Below are 23,318 nucleotides of genomic sequence, written 5' to 3' on the forward strand. Positions count from 1 at the left end.
GCTTTTTCACCCTGCAAGCGTGTGCAAAGCATTTCTACCTGGTAGTCTTGCGGGGGAGCAGCTTTGCTATAGTGCCCCGTGCTGCCGGGTGACGGCGCTCTGGGATCTACATTGTCTGCCCACGACGCTTTACCGCCGCCTTGCTCCTCTGAACCCTCCTGACCGTCTGGAGGACGTGATCTCAGACGCTCCAATTTGCCCATCCACTCCCTGAAGAAAAAGAGGGTACGTTGGCTTAAGGTGTAGCCAATAAGTGAAATAAAGGGTGGCTATAAAATCTCTCTACAGTGTAACAAATGTAAAAGTATAAAAGCAAATTCTTCTGCAAATCTTTAAATGAACATGTCAGCACTGACTAATTTGAGTATATTTTTCTAGACCTGAGTGAGTAATGCAAGTTGTGTGGATATATTTGTGCTTTCTTCACTGAACAGAGACTTGGACACTGTGAACCGTGAGGTACATGATGGAATACTTCCAAAACACTTGCCAGTTTTCTCCTTTTTCTTTAGCAGCTTGGTTCTCCTCTTCATCACTGAAGTTCAGCTTCTCTGTATAGTCCACCTCCATCTGAGCTCCTGGAATGCGGAACGGATGGTTAATGTTAAAATAGGCAGGAAGTGAGGAAACTACTTATGCAAACGCATTAGTTTTACTGACCTGCCCAGCCCTCATCGGCATCGGTGTCCAAGTTGTCCAGCTCTTTGAGTTCCGTTGCGCTTACGATCGAAGGTCGGTCCGGATCCTGGAGCCACGCTTGAGGGGGTGGCTGCTGTGGTCGTGCCAAGCGAGGACACCTGGAGAGAGAAAAAAATAAAAATAAATAAAACTGAATAAAATAAAGAATGCATTCAAGTTACCATGTCGACAAAAATAAGTCACCCCTGTTAAAGGTTGGCTCAAACAGAAGTTAAAGCTGGAAACAGTGCTAAGTGGGCCCTCAAACACCCTCGAAATGATCAACCTTTGAGGCCAACCAAGGCAATTTAGTATCACCAAGCTGTCTAGGATACCTGCTTTTGAATGGGAATCATTTTGGCAAATTGCCTAGTAGGAGCTTATTAAAATGGCAGCACGGTAGACAAGTGGTTAGACAACCACACGTTCTTCCTTACTTGCATGGATTTTCTCCAGGTCCTCCTGCTCACTCCCACATTACAAAAACATGGATGTTAGGTTCAAACTAAATTGTCCACAGTTTTGAATAGTTGCTTATCAAATATAAGCCCTGTGCTGGCTGGTCCAGGGCATACTCAATCTCTTGGCCAAAGGCTGCTGGGATAGGCTCCAACTCACCCGCAACCCTAATGAGGATAAGCGGTATAGAAAATGGATGGATGAATTAATCAAAATAAGCTGTGAAATTGGTCCAAAAATGGCTGCTTCAAACAAAAATGGCCGACTTCCTGTTCAATTTCGTGCATGGGTCCTAGAGACTTTTTCATGCGTTGTGTTATGATAGAAGTCCACCACATTTTGTGTCTATTGGTGAAACAGTCTGCCTGCCAAAAAGCGATACATTTGTCAGAGGAAGAATAACAAAACAATGAGTCAAAGATGGCCTTCACAAAAACAAAATATAGACAACAGAACCCACCTCACGCCATCTTGTGCCACAGGGTATCGGACATTGGCTTGTCTCGGGCCTTGTGACACTTGAGGATAAGCGTGAAACATCTGAAACAGAGGAAAAAAATGACTAAGACAAGACAAAAATGAGTGGAAGTTTGACCCGTCACGGTACCAGACTTACATAGGGTGGCATCATGCTTCTGAACGTGGGATCAAAATGGGAGGGCACACCAGCGGGTGGTTGCTGGCCCCCATTAAGTTTAGCCTGAGAGGGTCCTGAGGGGGGCAGCTTGTCCCTGCCGTCCCTCTTCTCCCGCTGGCTGTCAGTGGTTATCTTACGGCCAGTCTTGTCGGCATCCTCGGGTGTCGAGGAGGTATCGGGGCCCGCGCTTCCCTCCTCTGGGGGCCTGTTGTCCATCTCAGAGGGGCTGGACGTGGTGTTCAAATTCCTCCCGCCACCCTCACGCCAACTGCCGACATCTGACAAAGGAAACACTTTATTGGGCGGCCTGTAACTCCAAACAAACAATGAATGGCATCTGAAGGCACAGGCATACTTTGAGGTCTGAGGCTGGGGCCCGGTCCGTATGGCTCCTCCTCCTCCTCCTCCTCCTCCTCCTGCTGTCCGTCTTTCTCTCCATCGCCGGCCGCCTGCAAGCTGGGGAATTCCTGGTGGAAGTGGCTGCTCACGCGAGGAGCTCCTGTCCAAACACAAATCACATTATTAATAGCATGAAAAACCCAATTAATGGAGACGTATTAAAAAAAGACTTGACTGGGTTGTATACAAATAAGTCTCTGGAGTGCCAGTCAATCCATCAAGTGTGAAATTAAACAACCAAGTAAATCTCAAGGTATCTATCAATTTTTGAAAATGTGTCCGTGAGCAAGCAATTCTGCACTTCCGCCCCACTGTTTGTGTAATGGTGGGGCTAATTTACCGAATAAATGCCACCTGCAGTTTCTTTGGCCATGATTGGGCAGCTCGGCTCCTGTATCTGCCATTGTGATGTAATTTTATCTACCTTTACAATTTGATTCCTTTGTGTATTTTGACTGAGGAATGTGACACCGTTTTTTTGTTGTTGTTGTTTTTTTTTTAAAGACATCTGGGAAACTTTTAAATTGAGGAAAAAGAACACCTAATATCGCAACTTTAAATAGGAGGTACAACACTGATTTCTTACCATCTAGCTGCGTCTGCTTGCTATTCGCCCAGGACCGGATTCCCCCTGTGGTAGGCTCTTGAGGCGGGACCACTGCTGGTTTGGCCTGGGGCGGGGGTGTCTCTTGTTGCCTGGGGTACAGAAATTCAAGGCAGAGGTTTTCCAACTCAAAATTTCCAAGTACCCTCCAAAAGGACAAGCGAAGACACTACCTCTCTTCTCCCCCCTCGGACCGGGATGCCCAGCCGCTGCCGTCTTTGGGGACGATGTTGACGTTTGGGTCGTTGCCCTTGTTCTCCGCCTTTAGACTGGGCAGGTTGGCGGGAGGGGGCATGCGCCTGCTGGCAGCAACTTTGCCCAAACTTTGCAGCCCATGTCTGGCAGCGACTGAAACGCAAAGAGGTGGCGATTAAAGTATTTGACAATCTCAACACAAGGGCTTGATGTGTGGAAATAGAATACTTAAGGAGTGGGCAAGGTCCTACCTGCAGTCTTCTGGGTTTCCAAAGACTTGCCCTTGTAAGTGTTGAAGAGGCTAAGGGTCGCATACTTTGTTTTGCCGCCATCCTTTGCCTTGGTGCTCTGCCCTGACTTCTCTGACATTTCGCTGGAAACTCATTGAGTCTGGTCCTTTGGCCTAGCCACCAGAACCAGCTCCTAAGAAAACGAGGAAGAATGACTTTTAAGTCTAACTGGGGGTCATAATTCATGTTCTTAGTGTCTAGCGGGGTAAACACACATATACCAATAATCAGCCAGGAGGTTAAGTAGTAGCAGCAGGCCAGCTGAAAAGGCGGCAGTGGGGTATACAAATACAAAATTTTAGCATCTCCCCACCGCCCCCCCAGACAGAAATAAGGGGTGCCAACTTACGGTAATTACTTCACACACACCAAAACTTTAGAGCATGATTCGACAGAACGCCTGTATGTTCGCTTACAACCGTTAGTGCTAGCACTAGCTTGCTAGGCTTCATAACGCTTTGCCTGCTTGCGAGCGGTACCGTATTAAAAGTACGTGAACATACCTCAAGCAAGCCTTAACGAACGTCCTCTCCCGACCACCGTTCACCACTAGCACACGTTTTGCCCTATTTTGTTCTTATAAACACACGGCGCGATCCATTAAATGCTGTTGTCGCCATGGTAACGAGTGTATCCGGTCGCGTTTGAATTGAGAAGATGAAGCTCAGTGATCATAAAAACGGGACGCAGTGGTATCGGAATACAAGATTTTATTGAAGTAGTCTGACAATGCAATCGTGAAAGAGCAAATTTGTCTTTTAGTCTGATCCGCACCGCTGACACATTTTTTTATTTTTTATTTTTTTAAATAACTATTGGTGGTCAGATATTTATAGTACTACATCAAAAGACACACGAAAAGGCTAAAAATAAACTCTTTTGGATTTGAATATACTGTACACGATGGCGACGTGGAGTAAATGTCTTGTGTAGCCGATCAATGACGGCGAATTATGACAAAGCCGATCAGCATAAAATGTTAATTATCGGCCGATAGCGATCGAATCGGTGTCAAGTCTAATTTTAAGTTATACAAGGTCTTTAAACAATAGAGTATCAAAAATCGTTAGATTAATTTGATAAATCGATTAGTCGCTTCATCGTTGCCCCTCTAAAGAAGACACTTGCCCATTTCCCCCCCCCCCCCTCGTCATGTGTGTGCTCTCCAACATTTTAAACTTCAGTTAAAATGTTAAAAACCGCTGTGTATCCTACATCAGTGGCTACAGGGAGTGAAGACACAGCAGCTCTGAGGCAGACACACACACGCACAGATCATGTATTATTTAGTGAGCAGTAGTGTGTAGCGCTGGCATCACTTACGTCAAGTTATAAATGAAGGCTTTTCCAATAAGTGGGCCACGCAATAGACTAGTTTTTATTTTAACCCACACTCATATCCTCCTCACACTTTCTCCAATTCTCATCAGTCACTTGTGATAATAACAATGACGGTGTGCAGGGAACTAGTCTGTTGCGTGGTGTAACAATACATGGTCATGTGACACAAGCAGGTACCCTCAGTTATCACTCCATGTACTTGTTTTTTATTGGATTGTTTATATTTATGGCCTCCAAGGGTTAGGTTTCATACAAATATTTACTGTAATTATGAGCAACGTGACAAGTGGCATAATTAAAAAAAAAAAATACATGGAATGAGCATCTCAAATGCCTCTAAAATTCTCCATTAAAAAATAAATTCCCCCCCCAAAATTGATGACTCAAGTCCATGACCTACTCTACTGCCATTCTCGAACAATGTTCAATGTGCCATTCAAAGTAGACTTTACGCCAATCCGATCGGTATCGGCCGATAATTAGCATTTTATGCTGATCGGCTTTCATGTCATAATTTGCCGTTCCGATCAATGACGTCATCAATCGGCTCCGCAAAAGACATTTACTCCGCGTCACCGTTGCGTATGAATCCAAAAGCTAGTTTATTTTTAGCCTTGTCATGCGTCTTATGGAGCAGTACTGCAACTATCTGATGCCCAATAAAGTTTTTTCAATCTACTATTTTGCGGTATCTCAGACAAACAGCACCTCAGATGTGTGCTGCGTAATCGGTGCGCACCTGTACATTCACTTGCCAACTCCACAGGGCGAGTTAAATAAAACCATACATGCCGGTTCCCTTAAATTATAGGTGTGGCCGATTTAGTTTCTGTACCTCAATAATGTGGATTGTGTGTCACCTCCTCCCCAATGTCCCTAATGAATCGGCCACTTAATCCAAACATTAAGGTACCACAAAATAAGGGGGGATGAATGACAATGTTGTGCTGAAGTAGTTCACTTTGCTTCTTGTTAAAATGCCAACAATTGTGTATTATTTTTTTTCGACAATTCATAATGACCATTTCCCAAGATATTGTTGTCAAGGTAACAAAAGCTTTGTGGGGGTCTTACGGCATCAAGTATCGATAGCATCAAGTAGAATTGAGAAGTGTATAGCTCCAAACTTCATAGTTGCACACAATAGCTTTATAAGTAGGTCATGCATAAAGTTCAGCCAAATGCATCCAGTAGTTCTTCAGAAATAGCGTTACTAGGGAAATCACGTAATTCTATTACAAAACTTCTGTTGCCATAGCGATCAATGCTGACATTTTCAAATATTCTATATTTTTAAAAGTACATGATGCATATGTCCACATTTTTTATAGCTCCACTATTTTCCTTTTGAAAAAAATAAATGAGCATCTTCCAAAAAAAAAAAAAAAAAAAAAAGTGTTAAAGATCAAGTTCAACATGGCCAATTACATCTGTGCCCCCTACCCCCACACACACATAATGCTTAATTTCACAGGAACCCATGTGATTTTCAAAATTCTCAGTGTTGTACTCATCTGAGAGATTATCATTTTTCAGAAATCCTGTCATGTTGCTATAATTATGACTTGACGACTGTGTTAATGTTGATTGGTGATAGACTACAATGTCTTGTGACAATTTTTTTTATAAATTTAACACAAAAAAGCCATGATGTCAAGCATTATCATTAAGATTCAATTCTGTTTGATCATCATTATTAAAAGGGATTTTGTAGACCTTTTTAAACACTTGAAGGGGAATCAAAATGGGGCACAGGCACTCAACTTCGCATACGAAAAATATTAAAACATCCCATTTGTTGTTGATGAGTGTCATGACCATTAGTTGCCTCAAATTTAACTTGTTAATGATTAATCAAAGACCAGCGGGAGACGTGAACTGGCACAGTATCATAAGAGGGCTCGTCAAAAGGAGTTAAGGGGGGACAAAAAAAAAAAAAAAAACACACAAAAAAATCACTGAACTTAAAAAGGTGTTGGTGGTTCAACACATTATTTCCCTTAAAAATATACAACTTGATACCCGTAATATGACATCTAGAAAATCTGTGACTTTATCTCAAAATCACAACTTCTCCAAAAATATTTTACTCCCCAAATAAGTATTTTTCTTGAAAATAGGCGACTTTTTCCCATAAAAATATGACCGTCGTAATATTCCGACTATTCATCAAATTATAATACAATGTTCTCTATCGCAAGAGGATAGTCATATTGCAACAAAAAGGTTTTATTACCAAATTATACAATTGACTTTCTCAAAATATATTTTTCTCTAAAATGTACAACTGTCATTACAATTTATCTGGAAAAATGGATAAACTTTATCCTAGAAAATTTGACTTCCGTATTAAAACTAACATTGTGGAAAAGAATTGTTAAAATATACCAAAAATACGTGACTTTCCTGTAATAGTAAGACATTCTTGTAAAATGACTTATTAGAAATTACAACTTTTAATCTTGGAAATATAACTCCATTCTCGTAACTTTATGGCTTTATTCTCACAACCTTATGACTTCCTTCTCGTAACAAAACTTTATCCTCGAAACATTACTATCCTTATGACATTACAACTTTTAATTTTGTAAGGTATACAACTCACAACACTAAGACTTTATTTTTGCAACGTTACGACTTTATTCTCGCAACATTATCCTTGCAGAGTCGCAACATTACGACTTCATCCGCGTAACATTACGATTTTACTAAATCTAAAAATCGCAGCTTGATTCCCTCAACATTAAAAAATATATAACATTATGGCTTAGATCTCATAACATTCCGACTTTTATCTCAAATATATACAACTTTTTAAATCACATAAAATTAAGACTTTAACGTCAGTTTCATTTTTCTTTTCTTTTCAGCGGGTTATTAACCAATCAATCAATCAATCAATCAATCAATCAGCTTCTAAGGGTCTCTCACATGACCCCACCGTGAAGCCTCATTGTCAAAGTGACACATCGATTTGGGCCAACGTTTCCCCATCGCAGCCCACACGTTCTCTTCCTTTGAAAGTCATCCGCCTGCATGGCAGACGGCTCCAGAGGAAATCCGTTACGTTAAATTGACTCCATAAGATGGCGGTGACAATGAAATTCAAAAAAAAAAAAAAAAAATAATAATAATAATAAAAAGGGTGCATATTTAACACTGTGATTCGTTGTGATCGCGAGCCCCACAGTTAGCCTAGCCGTCACCACCGGTCCGGCTTGATGCCTCTTAACTGGCGTACGGCGGAGGCCCTCACGGCTCAAATCAGAACTGGGGATGGTGGTGGTTGGGTTGGGGGGGCGGGGGGAGAACAGTTGAAGCATGTAAAACCGACGCAATGTAACAGTTTACCCCAAAACGACTGGGTTTGGTGTTAAATACGTGTAATGTAAGGGCGGTCTGGTTGGAGAGCAGGCCGCCGCTTGGATGGTTGAACGTGGTTTCGTTTCTCACGAGTCGCCATCACATCCTCTTTGAGCCCCTAACCAGTGACCGAAAGCGTGCTAGTAGTGGCGGAGAGCTAACATTTAAGGAGGAAAAAAAAAACAATAGTTCACATTTCCCGAGCAGCCGCGGTGGTCTCACCTGCCAGTGCCGGTGCTTCCTTTTGTCCTTTTTATTTTTTGGGTTGTTTTGGGAATTCTGTCTTTTAATAAGGCTCGCGGCGGCGAGTTTTGGGTGTCTCGCCGGCGGATTACAAAAGCTGGCTAGCCCCGCACCGGCTAGTTAGCTCGCTCGGCTCGTCGGTTTGCGAGGGCGTCCGAGTCCACGTCCGCGGTTCGCCGGTCGAACTGTCCTCGTCGCTTCGGCCTTCGCTCGAGGGAGCCGGTACGACGTCGTCCGGTGGGCGCTCTGGGTCCCTCCGCGTCCGTTTACCGGGGAGCAAGAGCGTTGTGCTAAGGTGAGTGAGCAGTGAGGCCCGCTCTCGCCGCGGCCCGTCGCACAATCAAAGATGGAAGCTCGGGGGTTGCCAGATTTATCCTGTCCTATCGCCCACCTCCTGTCTCGCTTCCTTGAACCCTTCACCAATTTGATCTCTATTATAAGCTGTAGGTGCAACCTGATATTAATTGGAAAATTAGTTTAATACACATCTTATTTGGATCATTCCAGAAATGGTGGAAAATTTAGGGGGAAAAAAAAGACTATTTGGATTACCTACATTTTTTGTTTGTTTTGAAGAAAAACTAGTATTTTTTTCCTTCCTTTATTTAACTAGGGAAAAGCTTAATGAGATATAAAATGTCTTTTATAAAATCGGCTTGGCCAAGAGGCAGTAGAATATATTACAGTACATAGCACAAAAACATGAGTACAAAAAAATAAAAGAATAAAAAAATAACACCGATATTTAAAAAAGGTAGCATCTGATTTGAAAACGGTGACAAAGGCCAATGCTTTCAAGTTTTTTGTATGTTTTTTTTTTTTTTTTAAATCAAATCATTTGTGTGTGTGTGGGGGGGGGGCATAAGAACTTTTTTATGTGGGTTAAAACCTCCCCAAAAGTTGGCCTAACCACAAACAACCAAATTTTTTATTTCTTTTTTTGGGGGGGGGAGCTCAGAACATTTTAAAATAGGCCTAGTGTTGCCATTGGTTTGACCAATCTAAATGTATTGTTTCAGTAGTATCCACAATGAAAATAACAGTAGTAATATCCATAATTAAAATAACAAAAAGGCAAAGAAGGCATGTTGAAATACTACTATTTAAGACATTACAAATATTAAAATATTTAATAATAAACCTAGTATCTATTTTTTTTAAAAGATATGACAAATATGAAACATATAATCTGTACAGTTTTTTTTTTTCCATACAGAAATAAAATTAAAGTCATTATTCAAGTGCTAGCTCAAGGTCCGGAATAAGATGCATGGTGATTAGTGTGCAAGATATTGACAGAACGGGAATGCGATATTGGCTTTTCTCTCCCCAGGTGGAAGTAAAAAGCTGCATGGCAGGGGCGAGGAAGGACTTCCTCAGTATTCCCAGGGAGCAGAGCAGTGACAGCAGCCTGTCAATGAAGCGGCTCCTCTGCCAGGAGATGGTGCTGTGTGCAGTGGATGCTGGGGATTGTCCATGATGGACAAAAAGCTTGTTCGAGATAATGTCCTCCAATTCTGCAATGAGCCATTAATATTTTGTGGAAAAGGGAAAAGAATATTTCTTTGGCAAAATTATTTTATTTTATGTGGTTTAATGCAGGCGGCACGGTGGCCGACTGGTTAGAGCGTCAGCCTCACAGTTCTGAGGTGCGGGGTTCAATCCCCGTCCACGCCTGTGTGGAGTTTGCATGTTCTCCCCGTGCCTGCGTGGGTTTTCTCCGGGCACTCCGGTTTCCTCCCACATCCCAAAAACATGCATTAATTGGAGACTCTAAATTGCCCCTAGGCGTGACTGCGAGTGCGAATGGTTGTTTGTTTCTATGTGCCCTGCGATTGGCTGGCAACCAGTTCAGGGTGTACCCCGCCTCCTGCCCGATGACAGCTGGGATAGGCTCCAGCACGCCCGCGACCCTAGTGAGGAGAAGCGGCTCAGAAAATGGATGGATGGATGGTTTAATGCATGTAATTAAATGAAACAAGGACGTGTTAAAACAGGCTCCAAGATCCAAATCAATCCTTCAAAAAGGTTGACAAGAGTAATGAGCCTATTTTGACGAAGTATGGAGTAGAAATACAAATATCTGTTTTCCAATGTAGTAACAGTGGTAAAGTAATTATGTACTTGGACTTCATTACTTCCCACCACTGCATTTTACAACCCCAATTCCAATGAAGTTGGGACGTTGTGTTAAACATAAATCAAAACAGAATACAATGATTTGCAAATCATGTTCAACCTATATTTAATTGAATACAACTACACAGACAAGATATTTAATGTTCAAACTGATAAACTTGAGTGTTTTTAGCAAATAATCATTAACCTAGAATTTTATGGCTGCAACACGTTGCAAAAAAGCTGGGACAGGTGGCAAAAAAGACTGAGAAAGTGGGGGAATGCTCATCAAACATCTGTTTGGAACATCCCACAGGTGAACAGGCTCATTGGGAACAGGTGGGTGCCATGATTGGGTAGAAAAGGAGCTTCTCTGAATTGCGCAGTCACTCACAAGCAAAGATGGGGAGAGGTTCCCTTCTTTGTGAACAAGTGTGTGAGAAAATAGTCGAACAGTTTAAGGACTATGTTCCTCAACGTACAATTGCAAGGAATTTAGGGATTTCATCATCTATGGTCCCTAATATCATCAAAAGGTTCAAAGAATCTGGAGAAATCACCGCATGTAAGCGGCAAGGCCGAAAACCAACATTGAATGCCCGTGACCTTCGATCCCTCAGGCAGCACTGCATCAAAACCCGACAATCAATATGTAAAGGATATCACCACATGGGCTCAGGAACACTTCAGAAAACCAATGTCAGTAAATACAGTTCGGCGCTACATCCGTAAGTGCAACTTGAAACTCTACTATGCAAAGCAAAAGCCATTTATAAATAACACCCAGGAACGCCGCCGGCTTCTCTGGGCCCGAGCTCATCTAAGATGGACTGATGCAAAGTGGAAAAGTGTTCTGTGGTCCGACGAGTCCACATTTCAAATTGTTTTTGGAAATTGTGGACGACCGTGTCCTCCGGGCCAAAGAGGAGAAGAACCATCCGGACTGTTATGGACGCAAAGTTGAAAAGCCAGCATCTGTGATGGTATGGGGCTGTGTTAGTGCCAATGGCATGGCTAACTTATACATCTGTGAAGGCACCATTAATGCTGAAAGGTACATACAGGTTTTGGAGAAACATATGCTGCCATCCAAGCAACATATTTTTCATGGACGCCCCTGCTTATTTCAGCAAGACAATGCCAAACCACATTTTGCACATGTTACAAAAGCGTGGCTGCGTGGTAAGAGAGTGCGGGTACTAGACTAATGATTATTTGCTAAAAACAACGTTTATCAGTTTGAACATTAAATATCTTGTCTTTGTAGTGTATTCAATTAAATATAGGTTGAACATGATTTGCAAATCATTGTATTCTGTTTTTATTTATGTTTAACACAACATCCCACCTTAATTGGAATTGGGGTTGTAAATTGGGCCTTCATAAAGACTACTACTACTACTAATACAGTACTTCTGCTACGACAACTACTACTAGTAATAAAATAAAACTCACTAACGCGCCGTTTTACTAAAGCACAATTGAAGTTTGTAATCTTTAAATATATTGACTTTTGTTGAGTGTGTGTCAGATTTAGGGACGACCTCTCAGCAGATTGCACAAACCTGGCAACCCGAACGTGAGCGAATCACGCGGGGCGGATCTTCTTCCGGGTTCTACCGGTATTCACAAGGCGCTCGTCACAAATATTTTCTAAAAATTGTTTGTATTTTATTTTATATAAATTCACGTGAATGTATGTATGTGATATGTGTGAAAAGTATACACGTTTTAAAAAAAAGTTTTTTAAAGTTCTATATTTTATCGTGCGGGATGGCTCACGCAGCGTCGTGGCGCTTTTTTTCCCCCTCAGCCCCTGCGTCAGGTGTTGTGGTCGTGGCGACCCTCTTGGGGGCGCCATTGCACCACCACATTTTCCCTTCATTTTCAACGTTGATCTCTTCAAAAGTGCAACTTAAATTTTCTGCAGATAATTCAGAGAAAGATAGCTTCACAGTTGCAATGGTTTTATTATTGTAGTAGGCACAATCAGTATTATCTGCAATTCACGTTGCTTTTCATAGATCGACTAAAATGCATTCATTTTTGTCGGACCCTCGTGCATTTTTGCACTCTGCTCGTAAAAGAATGATTCTGCATGAGTTTTTTTTTTTTGGTACTTTTTCATCTTGCTGAAAAGGTTGGTCCCTTCACATGGTGTAATGTATTAAAAAAAATGTACATTTATTTTCATAACATCAACACATGCGGACCCAAATAAAGAACAGAGTGAATATGAATTTACAACAACAAACTGGTTTCATGAAACATGATCAACTTTTCAGGCATTAGCTCCTTTGAATATGACTTAAATGTGTGTCAGCACTCATATTCATTTCAGTATCTCAGTACTGGCAGGTGCACCTTGACCCGGTCCAAAAGCCCGACGGGGTGTTGCAGTAAAGCGGCCAGGTTGCTCCTGTTCACATACGCGGCCACGCCCACGGCGGCCGACACCACGAGCGGCCACTTCAAAGAGCGTTTGGGTCTGGCCCGGTCGCACGGTCGGGTCTTCATGGGCTTGGCCACCCGGTCCCACATGGTTAGTATGGCCTGACGGGCTCCGGCCCATTTGCCAGGCCCCCGCAGACGGTACTGGTACGGGCTGACGGGGCCGAAGAGCAGGTCCAGGCCAAGCCTGGGGTCGGTTAGCAACAGTCGGAGGATGTTGGGCCGCACGCCCACCAACGCCGCTATCTCGTCCATGTAGTTTGCGTAATCCACTTGAATGGTGTGTCTCTGACTTAACACGTACCTGAAAACAAGACAAACGTCTCAATGTCTTTATAGTGCTACCTTTGACCTACTAGTTTAAGTCATTCTCTGGCCAAGCTCCTAACTCAATTTACTTGGAAAAAAAAAGTAACAAAGCTGTCATTATTATTATTATTATTATTTTGAATTCGACGTTTTGAAAAACATTAGTTCTTTTTTTAAATTGAACAGAAGGAGCGACGTTGACATTGGTATGAAAAAGTAATAAACTCTGCATTTTGGAACACAATTTATTTATTTATTTATGTTTTGCTATTGTGACAGTAAGTTAAAATAACTTAAGCAATTATGCTATTAGGGTAATGGTATACTGTATATGGTATATATGTTCCAAAGTGACCACTTTGCTGATCAATTTACCAACAGTCAAATGCAGAGGATAACAGAGTTATGATCAGAAATGACAACAATAAACTCAGCGACACAAGCTTACCCTATTTTATATTAAACAATCTTCACTTTGCTGTAGCTGCCTGTTTTGTTTTTTTTGCCCTCAGTCTCATCTTGAAAAAAAAAAAAAAAAAAAAAAACAGGTCTCGTTACAAACATCCAAATCCCAATAAGAATACAATAGGTTGTTTTTGATGTTACTGAGTGATGCATTGAAGGTGGCGTGGTTTTACGCAGATTTCCATGGCTCTGTTTTGAGGTGAAAAAATGGTACCATCTGACATGTTTGGATGACTTTAGTGTGACGACTTTAGTGACTCCAAATTCTTGTCAATATTCACCTCCTGTAGGTGTAATGTCCCAAAACATGGGGGTTACCTGTCGGTCATGGTCTCCTGCTTACACTTGATGTTATCCAACATGTCAGCCACTGGAGGAAGCTTGACGCATCCTGGTGACACCAACAAAATATAGTCACAAAAGAGGGAAAAGTTTACTTGTTTTAAAAGTCCCGTATTTTGGCTATTTAGGCCTACATGTAGTCACTCAAACATGGACTTAGTATAAAAGTGTCCATTTCGTTAAAAAACACCTTGGTTTTGTCCATAAAAGGCCCTTCTGACAGCTACTTCTGTTTGACCCAGTTTTGTATCCGCTTTATCCATATTTAGCTATGACCGCCGACTTTCCCCTGATTGGTTGCCTTTGTGTAGACGACCCACTTGTGAGAGCACGCTGGCTCTGGAGCGGAAAGGGAAGGCGGAGATCTTTGCTAGTGATGAAGATAAGCTTGTGAAATCCGAATGTCCTGATTTCAGGCCTCTCGGCAAAAAAACGTCTGCAACTCAGGATTGCGAAGACAATTGTGATTCATATTTCACACGTTGAGGCACCATAGAGACAATACTACATCCCATATACTAGAAAAAGTTGGTTGCGTGTCGGGGATACTGATAGACCGTGAGAAAACTTGAATACTTGGGGAAAAAAATGGGAAAACTCTCCCGGTGCACTACGTTTCGGGCAAATGGAGCGGCTGTGGCCGCTGGGAACATACTGTAACGTAAAAGTAGCGTAAGGAGTAGAAAGTAAAGCTTAACTCCCGAACCCTATTCCCCTGTCCGTTCTAGCCCTCTGTCTGTCCCCTAAAACCCTTTACTGTCCGGCTGCATTTTCAACAAACATCAGAATAATAAACAAAAATAATAATACAAAAATAAACAGAGGGAGTATTTCAAACTCCCCTGTTATACAGCAAAACTGTTCCAGCACGAAAGGCATAGAGATCCACCATTCTGCATGGCTGAACAGGACAGGTCACCATATTCACTGCCATTGACGGCTTTAGAAGTCAAATATCCATGTTAAGTGGGAAGGCTGGCGGTGAATGAGTTTTTTCAAAAAAGGAGTAGAAAGTACTGATATCCGTTTTTAAATGTAGGAAATAAAACTAAAAAGTCGTCAGGTGAATAAATACTTTAGTACAGATAACTGAAATATCGACTTAAGTACAGTAACTAAGTAGTTGTACTTCGTTACTTCCCACCACTGCACAATGGATTCCTACCTTTGAAGACCCTGGTGGCCCACCGGGCCTGCATCTCAGAAATGGGCATAATGGCCCCCAGAGGCTGCACCAGCCCAATGACGGCCAGGGTGTGGCGTTCCAGCTCCGGGGGGAACACGTATTTGAACAGAGACGTCTTGTTGTCCGACACGGAGATCACATCCGGAGCAAGAAATGGGAAGGAAAACCTGTAGCCTGTGGCAAAAACCTGAGCACAAAAACAAAACAGGTTTTGTGTGTGTGCCAAAAATAACAATGTGAAGATTTTGTTGTCGATGACCCACCGCCAGGTCCACGTCCTCCACCACGCTGCCGTCGTCAAACTCCACGCTGGAGCCGTCAAATCGGCGGATGTTGGGCTTGACCTGCACCGTTCCCGACAGGATGCGGTTGGGAAGCTCGTCGCTCACGGTGGGATGCTGGCTCATCAACCTAAAATTGACATTTTAACAACTTGAACACAAATAGTCGGGTCTCACAAGTCCCTGCTCAAGTGTGAAATGAAACAAATAACAAGTCAATGTTTTCAAGTCTGCCTATTTCTGAAAACGTGTCTGTGACGTTATCAAAACAGCTCAGCAGCCTTGACCCTCTTAAGTCGGCTACCGCTCAAAATCAGTAGGCTTCTCGCAAATGCAAATTGCTGTACCTGTGCTTGGGCTTCAGACTGTACAGGCCGTGTTCAAACCGCTGGTTGAGTTGTCTCTCTCCCACGCCGCAGACCACGCTAAAGGGAAGCACTTTCCAGAGCGCCAACATCACCCTATTGATCGCCAAATCCCGGGGGACGCCGTTTTTTCCGACTCTGTTCAGTACCCAAGCGCCCCTTCGGGTGCTCAGGTAAAGCTGCAAGGCCAGAACAAAAAGCAGACAGCGAAATCTATCTGTCTGTCTGTCGAAGGAATAGCTCATGACCGAAAGAATACTACATCTTCTGCCTATCAATGGGAATAGTTCATGATCCAAAGCATACCACATCGCGTGCTTTTCTATCAGCTCATGATCCCAAAGGACACAACACGTGCACATCTACCTGCTTGGTGACCCTGCTGAGCTCCACAGCTATGTCGCCTCCCGAGTTCCCGATGCCGACCACCACCGCCTTCTTGTTCCGCCATTCCTCGGGTGTCTTGTATTCGCGACTGTGGAAGTACTTTCCCTGGAATGTGTCGAGGCCTGAAGAAGAAGAAGAAGAAGAAAAAAACACACTGTGAATCATTCATACGGGAGGACAAACTTTGATGCGGACGCACTTTAAATTTAAATGAGGTGAAGGTTGAGGTAACACTAGTACCAGTCTATGATTGATCATGGGTTGCGTAAGGACACAAAGGTTGATTCCTAAAGAAGCTCGAGCATTAGAATTGCATTGTACAATGTGCTTGGAAAACATCAAGAAATTACTCACAGCACTACCATTTTTCCACGTTCTTCTCTATCTCCAAAATTCTACACACATTTTGGCCTGTTTTACTGCCGCTACGCCCCCCCCCCCCCCCCCCCCCCCCCCTTTGCTCTGAGACGGGGCTAAGTGGCGATGAGCAAAGCCAGGCTGTTGCTGTTTAAATGAACCTTGTACAGCATCATATCATGTGATCATTTTTTTTTCTGATGCACCACCTGGAAAGTCGTGGAGAGGCAGGTGGGGGTGGCAGTGGTGTCCGATGCAGACCATCACGGCGTCAAAGATGTGTTTACTCTTTTTGCCCTCCTGGTTCTGCGTCTCCACGTCCCACTGGCCGGAATGCGAAAAGTCGGTCCTCGGTTTCACCTGCAAGACTTTGGACTGTGGGCACAAATAAAAAAAAAAGAAGACTGAATGACTCCTACGTAACATTATTGCAGTCCTATAGTATACCGTTTTATACTGGTATTGTCCTGTCTTGTTTTTTTTTTTTTTTTTTTCTGTCCATGACAATATAACACCTGTTGCACAGAAAAACTGTTCCTGCATAAAAGGGCATATAAGATCCTTCACACTGGATGACCTAGCAACCAAACAGGACAGGTTAAAATGACCAAAAAAAAAAAAAAAACTAAATCAACTGCTATCAATCAAAAGGGACCATTCATTTTTAATACAATCCATATATTTTTGGTGCAAATTCGGAAAAAGTTACAGCTATAACCACATTTCGGTGCAGATCCAGGGGGGGGGGGGGCAAATAGAATCTCACCTATGGCGCCAGATTAGCTAGGGCCGGCCCTGCACACAGCACAAACAGACATTGTCTCTGTTCTGATACAACCAAAAATTGCCATGTTGACTTCATCCCCCTGCATTAAGTTTTAGTGTCATTTATCCACAAAAGCGACACGGGGAAAAAGGTGGGAAAAGGCCAGACTTTACAGGCTGTGTAATGTGTATTACCACACCCCACAGGATTTGAATCAAAAGACACAACTCAGAACAGTTAAGAATTTTTAATCCAACAGCAGCCATGTTGTTTGGCCTTGGCGGAGGTCTTTCTGACTGGTGGTGCAATGTGCTTACATTGAAGCGTATGTGCTTGCGGAGCTTGAAGTGGTCGGCATACATGCGGAAGTAGTCCATAACGAGGGTGTTGTGCATGTAGTTGGGGAAGTGGGCCGGGATGGGGAAGTCGCTGAAGCACATCATCTCCTTGGAGGTGTTGATGATGACAGAGTGATAGATGCTGGCCCTGTCCGGCTCGGGGTTCTCCTGCAACAACGACCGCACGATCAAAAATGGAAGTTACGAGAACAGCCGGAGGCGACAATTGCACTCACACTCTGCAAGTACAATACCCGTTTTGACAACACATTAGAATTTTTTTTTTAGCATTGATCAGCCTTTTATGCAATCAAAACTGCGTTCCCATAGCTTTGCTAATATTGTGAACTGACTAGAAATTCTAAATTAGCAATGTTAACATTGAGGTACTGGTATTCTCTTCTTCTTTGTTCACTTCAGTGGTTATTCGCCGCAATTGTGAGTCGCTTAGTTATTACAACCCCAATTCCAATGAAGTTAGGATGTTGTGTTAAACATAAATAAAAACAGAATACAATGATTTGCAAATCATGTTCAACCTATATTTAACTGAATACACTACAAAGACAAGATATTTAATGTTCAAACTGATAAACCTGATTGTTTTTAGCAAATAATCATTAACTTAGAATTTTATGGCTGCAACACGTTCCAAAAAAAGCTGGGACAGGTGGCAAAAAAGACGGAGAAAGTTGAGGAATGTTCATCAAACACCTGATTGGAACATCCCACAGGTGAACCAGCTAATTGGGAACAGGTGGGTGCCATGATTGGGTATAAAAGGAGCTTCCCTGAATTGCTCAGTCATTCACAAGCAAAGATGGGGCGAGGTTCACCTCTTTGTGAACAATTGCGTGAGAAAATAGTCGAACAGTTTAAGGACAATGTTCCTCAACGTACAATTGCAAGGAATTTAGGGATTTAATCATCTACGGTCCATAATATCATCAAAAGGTTCAGAGAATCACTGCATGTAAGCGGCAAGGCCGAAAACCAACATTGAATGCTCGTGACCTTCGATCCCTCAGGCGGCACTGCATCAAAAACCGACAATCAATGTGTAAAGGATCGCACCACATGGGCTCAAGAACACTTCAGAAAACCAATGTCAGTAAATACAATTCAGCGCTACATCTGTAAGTGCAACTTGAAACTCTACTATGCAAAGCAAAAGCCATTTATCAACAACACCCAGAAATGCCGCCGGCTTCTCTGGGCCCGAGCTCATCTAAGATGGACTGATACAAAGTGGAAAAGTGTTCTGTGGTCCGACAAGTCCACATTTCAAATAGTTTTTGGAAATTGTAGATGTCGTGTCCTCCGGGCCAAAGAGGGAAAGAACCATCCGGACTGTTATGGACGCAAAGTTCAAAAGCCAGGATCTGTGATGGTATGGGGCTGTGTTAGTGCCAATGGCATGGGTAACTTACACATCTGTGAAGGCACCATTAATGCTGAAAGGTACATACAGGTTTTGGAGAAACATATGCTGCCATCCAAGCAATGTCTTTTTCATGGATGCCCTTGCTTATTTCAGCAAGACAATGCCAAACCACATTCTGCACGTGTTACAACAGCGTAGCTTTGTGGTAAAAGAGTGCGGGTACTAGACTGGCCTGCCTGCAGTCCAGACCTGACTCCCATTGAAAATGTGTGGCGCATTATGAAGCGTAAAATACGACAGGGGAGACCCCGGATTGTTGAACAGCTGAAGCTCTACATCAAGCAAGAATGGGAAAGAATTCCACATACAAAGCTTCAACGTCCCAACTTCAACTTAATTGGAATTCGGTATGTAGTATCACGCAAACCTGGTGGGCTTTATTACAACCACCGAAGGATTTTAGTGGCTATATTTCCACGCCTCAAACATGAAAGGATTTGTATTCATAAAAACATTCCAGACAAAGTAGCATCCATTTTTCGGTCGTAGTAGTGGTATTTGATTGACAGTTCAACCAGGCGTGGCTCCATCCATGTCACTGCTATCCCTGTTTTTGTACTTCGTTACATCCCACCGCCGAGTTCAACCCACCTTGAACCTCCACAGACCCCCGATGTCATCGCTGCTCTCAAAGCAGATGGGCTCCAGACCCTCATCCAGGCAGCACTTGATGCAGGCCAGGCCCGAGCTACCTCCTCCAACCACCGCCACACGACGAGGCATGCCGAAGCTGCGCAAATGGAGCAAATGCGTCAACGCCACGCAAAAACCAAAACAAAATTTCAGTCATCATGAGGAGATGTTAACAGAATAATTACACCAATGCAAAGTGTTCATCAAGAGACAAATTCCTTGTGTGTTTTGGACATACTTGGCAAATAAAGATGATTCTGATTCTGACAAACAAAAGGAGTTGAGCGGAGCCACAGTGGAAGGAAGGTACAGGCGGAGTGGGAAACAAAATCTATTTACACAAGATAGTGGGGGTCCGGGAACAGTGTTACGGGGCACGGCCCCCTTGGCTCCCGCTAGACCCGCCACTGCTATCTATAACGATCCTGTGTGCTTATGTGAAGCCCAGCTGAGAATTCTACATGTTGAATATTTGACACTGAATCTTTAGCTGGTAAAAAATAAATAAAAATAACAATCTGCTAGAAATTCCAATTCATACTCAGAGAGGATATAGCTTGTAGTATTCTTGTGCCATCTGAATTTCAATTCATGATGTTTACATTTTTTTACTTTTTATTTGTCCTTGTTAAAAAAAAGTTGTGTTCGAAATTAAAATTCAAACTCAGATGGCACAGATATACTTCCACAGGAAGTAACGAAGAACCATTTTTTAAAGTAGAATTTTCAGATATCTCTATGGTACTTTTCTGAAAACATTTGAAAACAGATACAAGTGACAGTAAACAAAAAAAATAATAATTTGAAAAAAACATACTTTATTAAAGGAATTGAATATCTGCACTTCTACCTAAGTACAAAGTGTGAGTGCTTTAGCCACCTCTGCTACTTTGTTGAACGCTGCCCAGCAACAGAAGATGTGCGCCTTAACACGAGCCACGACGACGAAGATGCGTTTAGTGTGGGCACGCGAACGTCGACAGGAGTTAATCAGTAGCAAGCTGCACACTCTCAGTCGGAGTGGATGTGCCGAGCCTACAAAAAACAACACTCCTTAGAAAACAACATAAAACACGCGAATCTCCAACGGTCGAGGCTGCAAATGAACGCAGCATACTTTCGCCAACTTGGTTTCGTTTGTAGCCTCTAAAAGTGCAACAACAACAACAACAACAACAACAACAAAAAGCGCCGTGCTCCTACCTGCTTTGCACTCAAGACGACGGGAGTGACTTGTGCTGTTTTGCTGTTGTCCTGCTCGCAGTCGCGGTGGTTGTTAGTGGGCGGAGTGGTGGAGTCTCCCGCGCCCGACTCGACCCCTGAACCCATCACGACAGCGGGCAGCGTGATTTGCTGGAAAAACAAACAAAGGTATCTCCGAGCGGACACAACATTAGGTACACTCAGAGCCCTAGCAACAAAAGAGCAGTCTTTGTTTTTTATCTTGACAGATTCAAATAAAATCCAATTAGAAATTAAGACTGCAATAATTACAAGCTCATATTGCTGTTAAAAAATAAAAATGATAATAAAATAATACAAATGATATTGTTTTAATGAAATAAACTGTCTATTAAAATATATGTAAATATAGAATAATAATAATAATAGTTCCAAGCATGATCTCTTTTAATGATGCACTTTAGCACTTTGAGAATGTTTGTCTGACGTAAATGATTAAAAATGATTATTATTATTACGAATGATCTGGCCCATCTTTTCAATTAAAGATAAAATGTGGCCCTTGAGGACAACAGTTTGCCAACCTCTTTTTCTGAATAGTCAAAAAGATACATATTACATTTAGGCCCATATTTTACTTAAGAAAAATTTCATGGCACACCACCAAACAAAAATATTGAACTTTTCTGATCGTCCGCAGATCGACAACCCTAATTGTTTCAAGTCTTCAAAAAAAAAAAAACAAAAAAAAAAGATATCCTTTCGCTATTGTGTGGGCAGAGGAGGTGGGATGGATTTCCACCTCAACAAAATTTGCCTTTGGGCCAGAAGGGTGACAAAGGCCATGTTGTCTTTTTGCTTTCAGGAGAGGTCGAGTGGGGGCAATACAACACCACAAATAGCTGTGAAGGGGTTCGGAGAAACCAGTACAGGATTTTTTTTTTTTTGGGGGGAGTTTTCGGACCCATTTGTTGTAATAGATTCATAGCTGTTAAGCTCATTTGATGCTAAGCTAGCTGCTTTGTTCTTCTTTTTCCCAGGTTTATTTAAACGAGGCAATTAACAGTATTTGAACCGACCTACCTTATCTATTTCACTGCTGTCGGAAAAGACCAAAGTGGATCCACGGAACTCCTTGACGTTGGCCTTCAACCGAATGCGACCGCAGATGATCCGAGCCGGTAGGTCGTCAATGACCGCTGCGTTTTGCTACAAAACACTAAAAAACAGAAAGGAGAGAGATTTTTCCAATGACAAAAATCCTAATCCTAATGCCAATTAAACATCACTACCATGTGTACCCTTAAATGCCATAGGAATTAAAAATTGGCTATTTTTGAGGAAAAAAAAGTCATAAAGGTATGCTAATAAATTCACTTTTTTTACAGAGAAAAAAAGGTGTAATATGAGAATAAGTTGTATCCCTCCCCCAAAAAGTTGAAATATTTATAAGGACAAAGATGCATTTTTGGGGGTATATATATATAAAAAAAACAAAAAACGGAATCATGCTAGAATAAAGTGTTTTGCCAAGATAGCCACAATATTAACATATTCAAGTCAAAGTTTATATTTGAACAAATGGAATCTCAAAGATTTTCCCCCTCTTTATTCTGGAAAGAAATAGGACTATATTCAAGAAAATATGCCTTTTTTTCTTGAAAAAAAAACTTTATTTCTCTAATACTTCATCTTTTATTGTACAAGAAGCCCAACTTCATTCATACAGGGATGTTAGAGTTATGATGACACATTGCCATCATATCAGAGCTTTTCATTGCCCCAATGCTAAGGTAGGGAGAAATAATTGTTTTATTATTGTTTATTTACACTTAGATTTATTGACGCACCGGCCCCTATATGTCGGTATGCACTTTTTTAAACGACGCCCGCATGGCCGCGCAAATGAGCCGTACCAGTTGACACAAGCCTGAGGTGTAAGATGAATTAACACTTATATTAACACGTTTTGGGTTTATACTTTGTTGTATATTTAGGGTTCAAATATTAACACAGCGTTGAGACTGAGTCCTGTCACAAATAGCAAAAATCCACTTGAAATTGACACCCCCCCCCCCCCCCCCCCCCCCAACAAAGATAAATAATTACCCATAAATGCTACAAGATTGTGGTAAAGCACTACTTTTATCTACAGAAAACTCTTACTTCAACATAGTTCCTTGACACCAAGCCGAAACTCATGACAACAACAAACTTTGAATAGAGTGTTCCGCACTATTCATGGGGGTCAGGGACGGAGCCCTGTCACGATTGGTGAAACTCCGCAAGTAACTGACACCTCCTGAAAGGATTTATAATTGTCTATAGATGCCACAAGATTGTGGCGAGGCACAACCTTTGTCTACATGAAGCTCTTCAACTCACTTCAATATAGTTCCTTGTCAGCAAGCTACCACAAGTTGTCGGCAAAGTGATACTTTTATTGCTTTGGCCTGCACACAATAATAGGAAAGAGGTGAGCTTG

General features: G+C 42.3%; 2 protein-coding genes across 5 annotated transcripts in view; both read right to left on the reverse strand.

Moving 5' to 3' along the window:
• The window catches only part of prrc2c (proline-rich coiled-coil 2C), a 35,539-nt gene extending 26,922 nt beyond the window's left edge, over positions 1 to 8,617 (reverse strand). For all 3 annotated transcript variants that reach the window (XM_061779113.1, XM_061779112.1, XM_061779111.1), the window contains exons 1-10: positions 8,189 to 8,617; positions 3,224 to 3,395; positions 2,951 to 3,125; positions 2,760 to 2,869; positions 2,130 to 2,273; positions 1,754 to 2,052; positions 1,598 to 1,677; positions 661 to 797; positions 491 to 578; positions 39 to 210 (exon numbers count right to left, since the gene is read on the reverse strand). In XM_061779113.1, the coding sequence (XP_061635097.1) occupies positions 39 to 210; positions 491 to 578; positions 661 to 797; positions 1,598 to 1,677; positions 1,754 to 2,052; positions 2,130 to 2,273; positions 2,760 to 2,869; positions 2,951 to 3,125; positions 3,224 to 3,341 (1,323 nt within the window). In that variant the 5' untranslated portion in view covers positions 3,342 to 3,395; positions 8,189 to 8,617. The remainder of the gene's footprint in view (positions 1 to 38; positions 211 to 490; positions 579 to 660; positions 798 to 1,597; positions 1,678 to 1,753; positions 2,053 to 2,129; positions 2,274 to 2,759; positions 2,870 to 2,950; positions 3,126 to 3,223; positions 3,396 to 8,188) is intronic.
• Positions 8,618 to 12,277: 3,660 nt separating this feature from the next.
• Positions 12,278 to 22,258, reverse strand: LOC133480425 (flavin-containing monooxygenase 5-like). 2 transcript variants are annotated; one of them, XM_061778395.1, is made up of 12 exons: positions 21,917 to 22,105; positions 20,855 to 21,004; positions 20,532 to 20,686; positions 19,610 to 19,748; positions 17,554 to 17,742; positions 16,680 to 16,845; positions 16,093 to 16,235; positions 15,709 to 15,905; positions 15,344 to 15,491; positions 15,060 to 15,267; positions 13,871 to 13,943; positions 12,278 to 13,082 (listed from the first exon to the last, which is right to left on the reverse strand). In XM_061778395.1, exons 4-12 carry the CDS (start codon positions 19,739 to 19,741, stop codon positions 12,665 to 12,667), a joined length of 1,674 nt encoding a protein of 557 aa, XP_061634379.1. In that variant the 5' UTR covers positions 19,742 to 19,748; positions 20,532 to 20,686; positions 20,855 to 21,004; positions 21,917 to 22,105; the 3' UTR covers positions 12,278 to 12,664. The 2 variants fall into 2 exon arrangements, with proteins under 2 accessions (XP_061634379.1, XP_061634380.1); XM_061778396.1 differs by lacking the exon at positions 20,532 to 20,686 and having other exon boundaries at positions 21,917 to 22,258.
• Between the last annotated feature and the right edge of the window lie 1,060 nt (positions 22,259 to 23,318).

Source organism: Phyllopteryx taeniolatus, chromosome 7 (assembly GCF_024500385.1).
Source record: "Phyllopteryx taeniolatus isolate TA_2022b chromosome 7, UOR_Ptae_1.2, whole genome shotgun sequence".
Taxonomy (NCBI): Eukaryota; Metazoa; Chordata; class Actinopteri; order Syngnathiformes; family Syngnathidae; genus Phyllopteryx; species Phyllopteryx taeniolatus.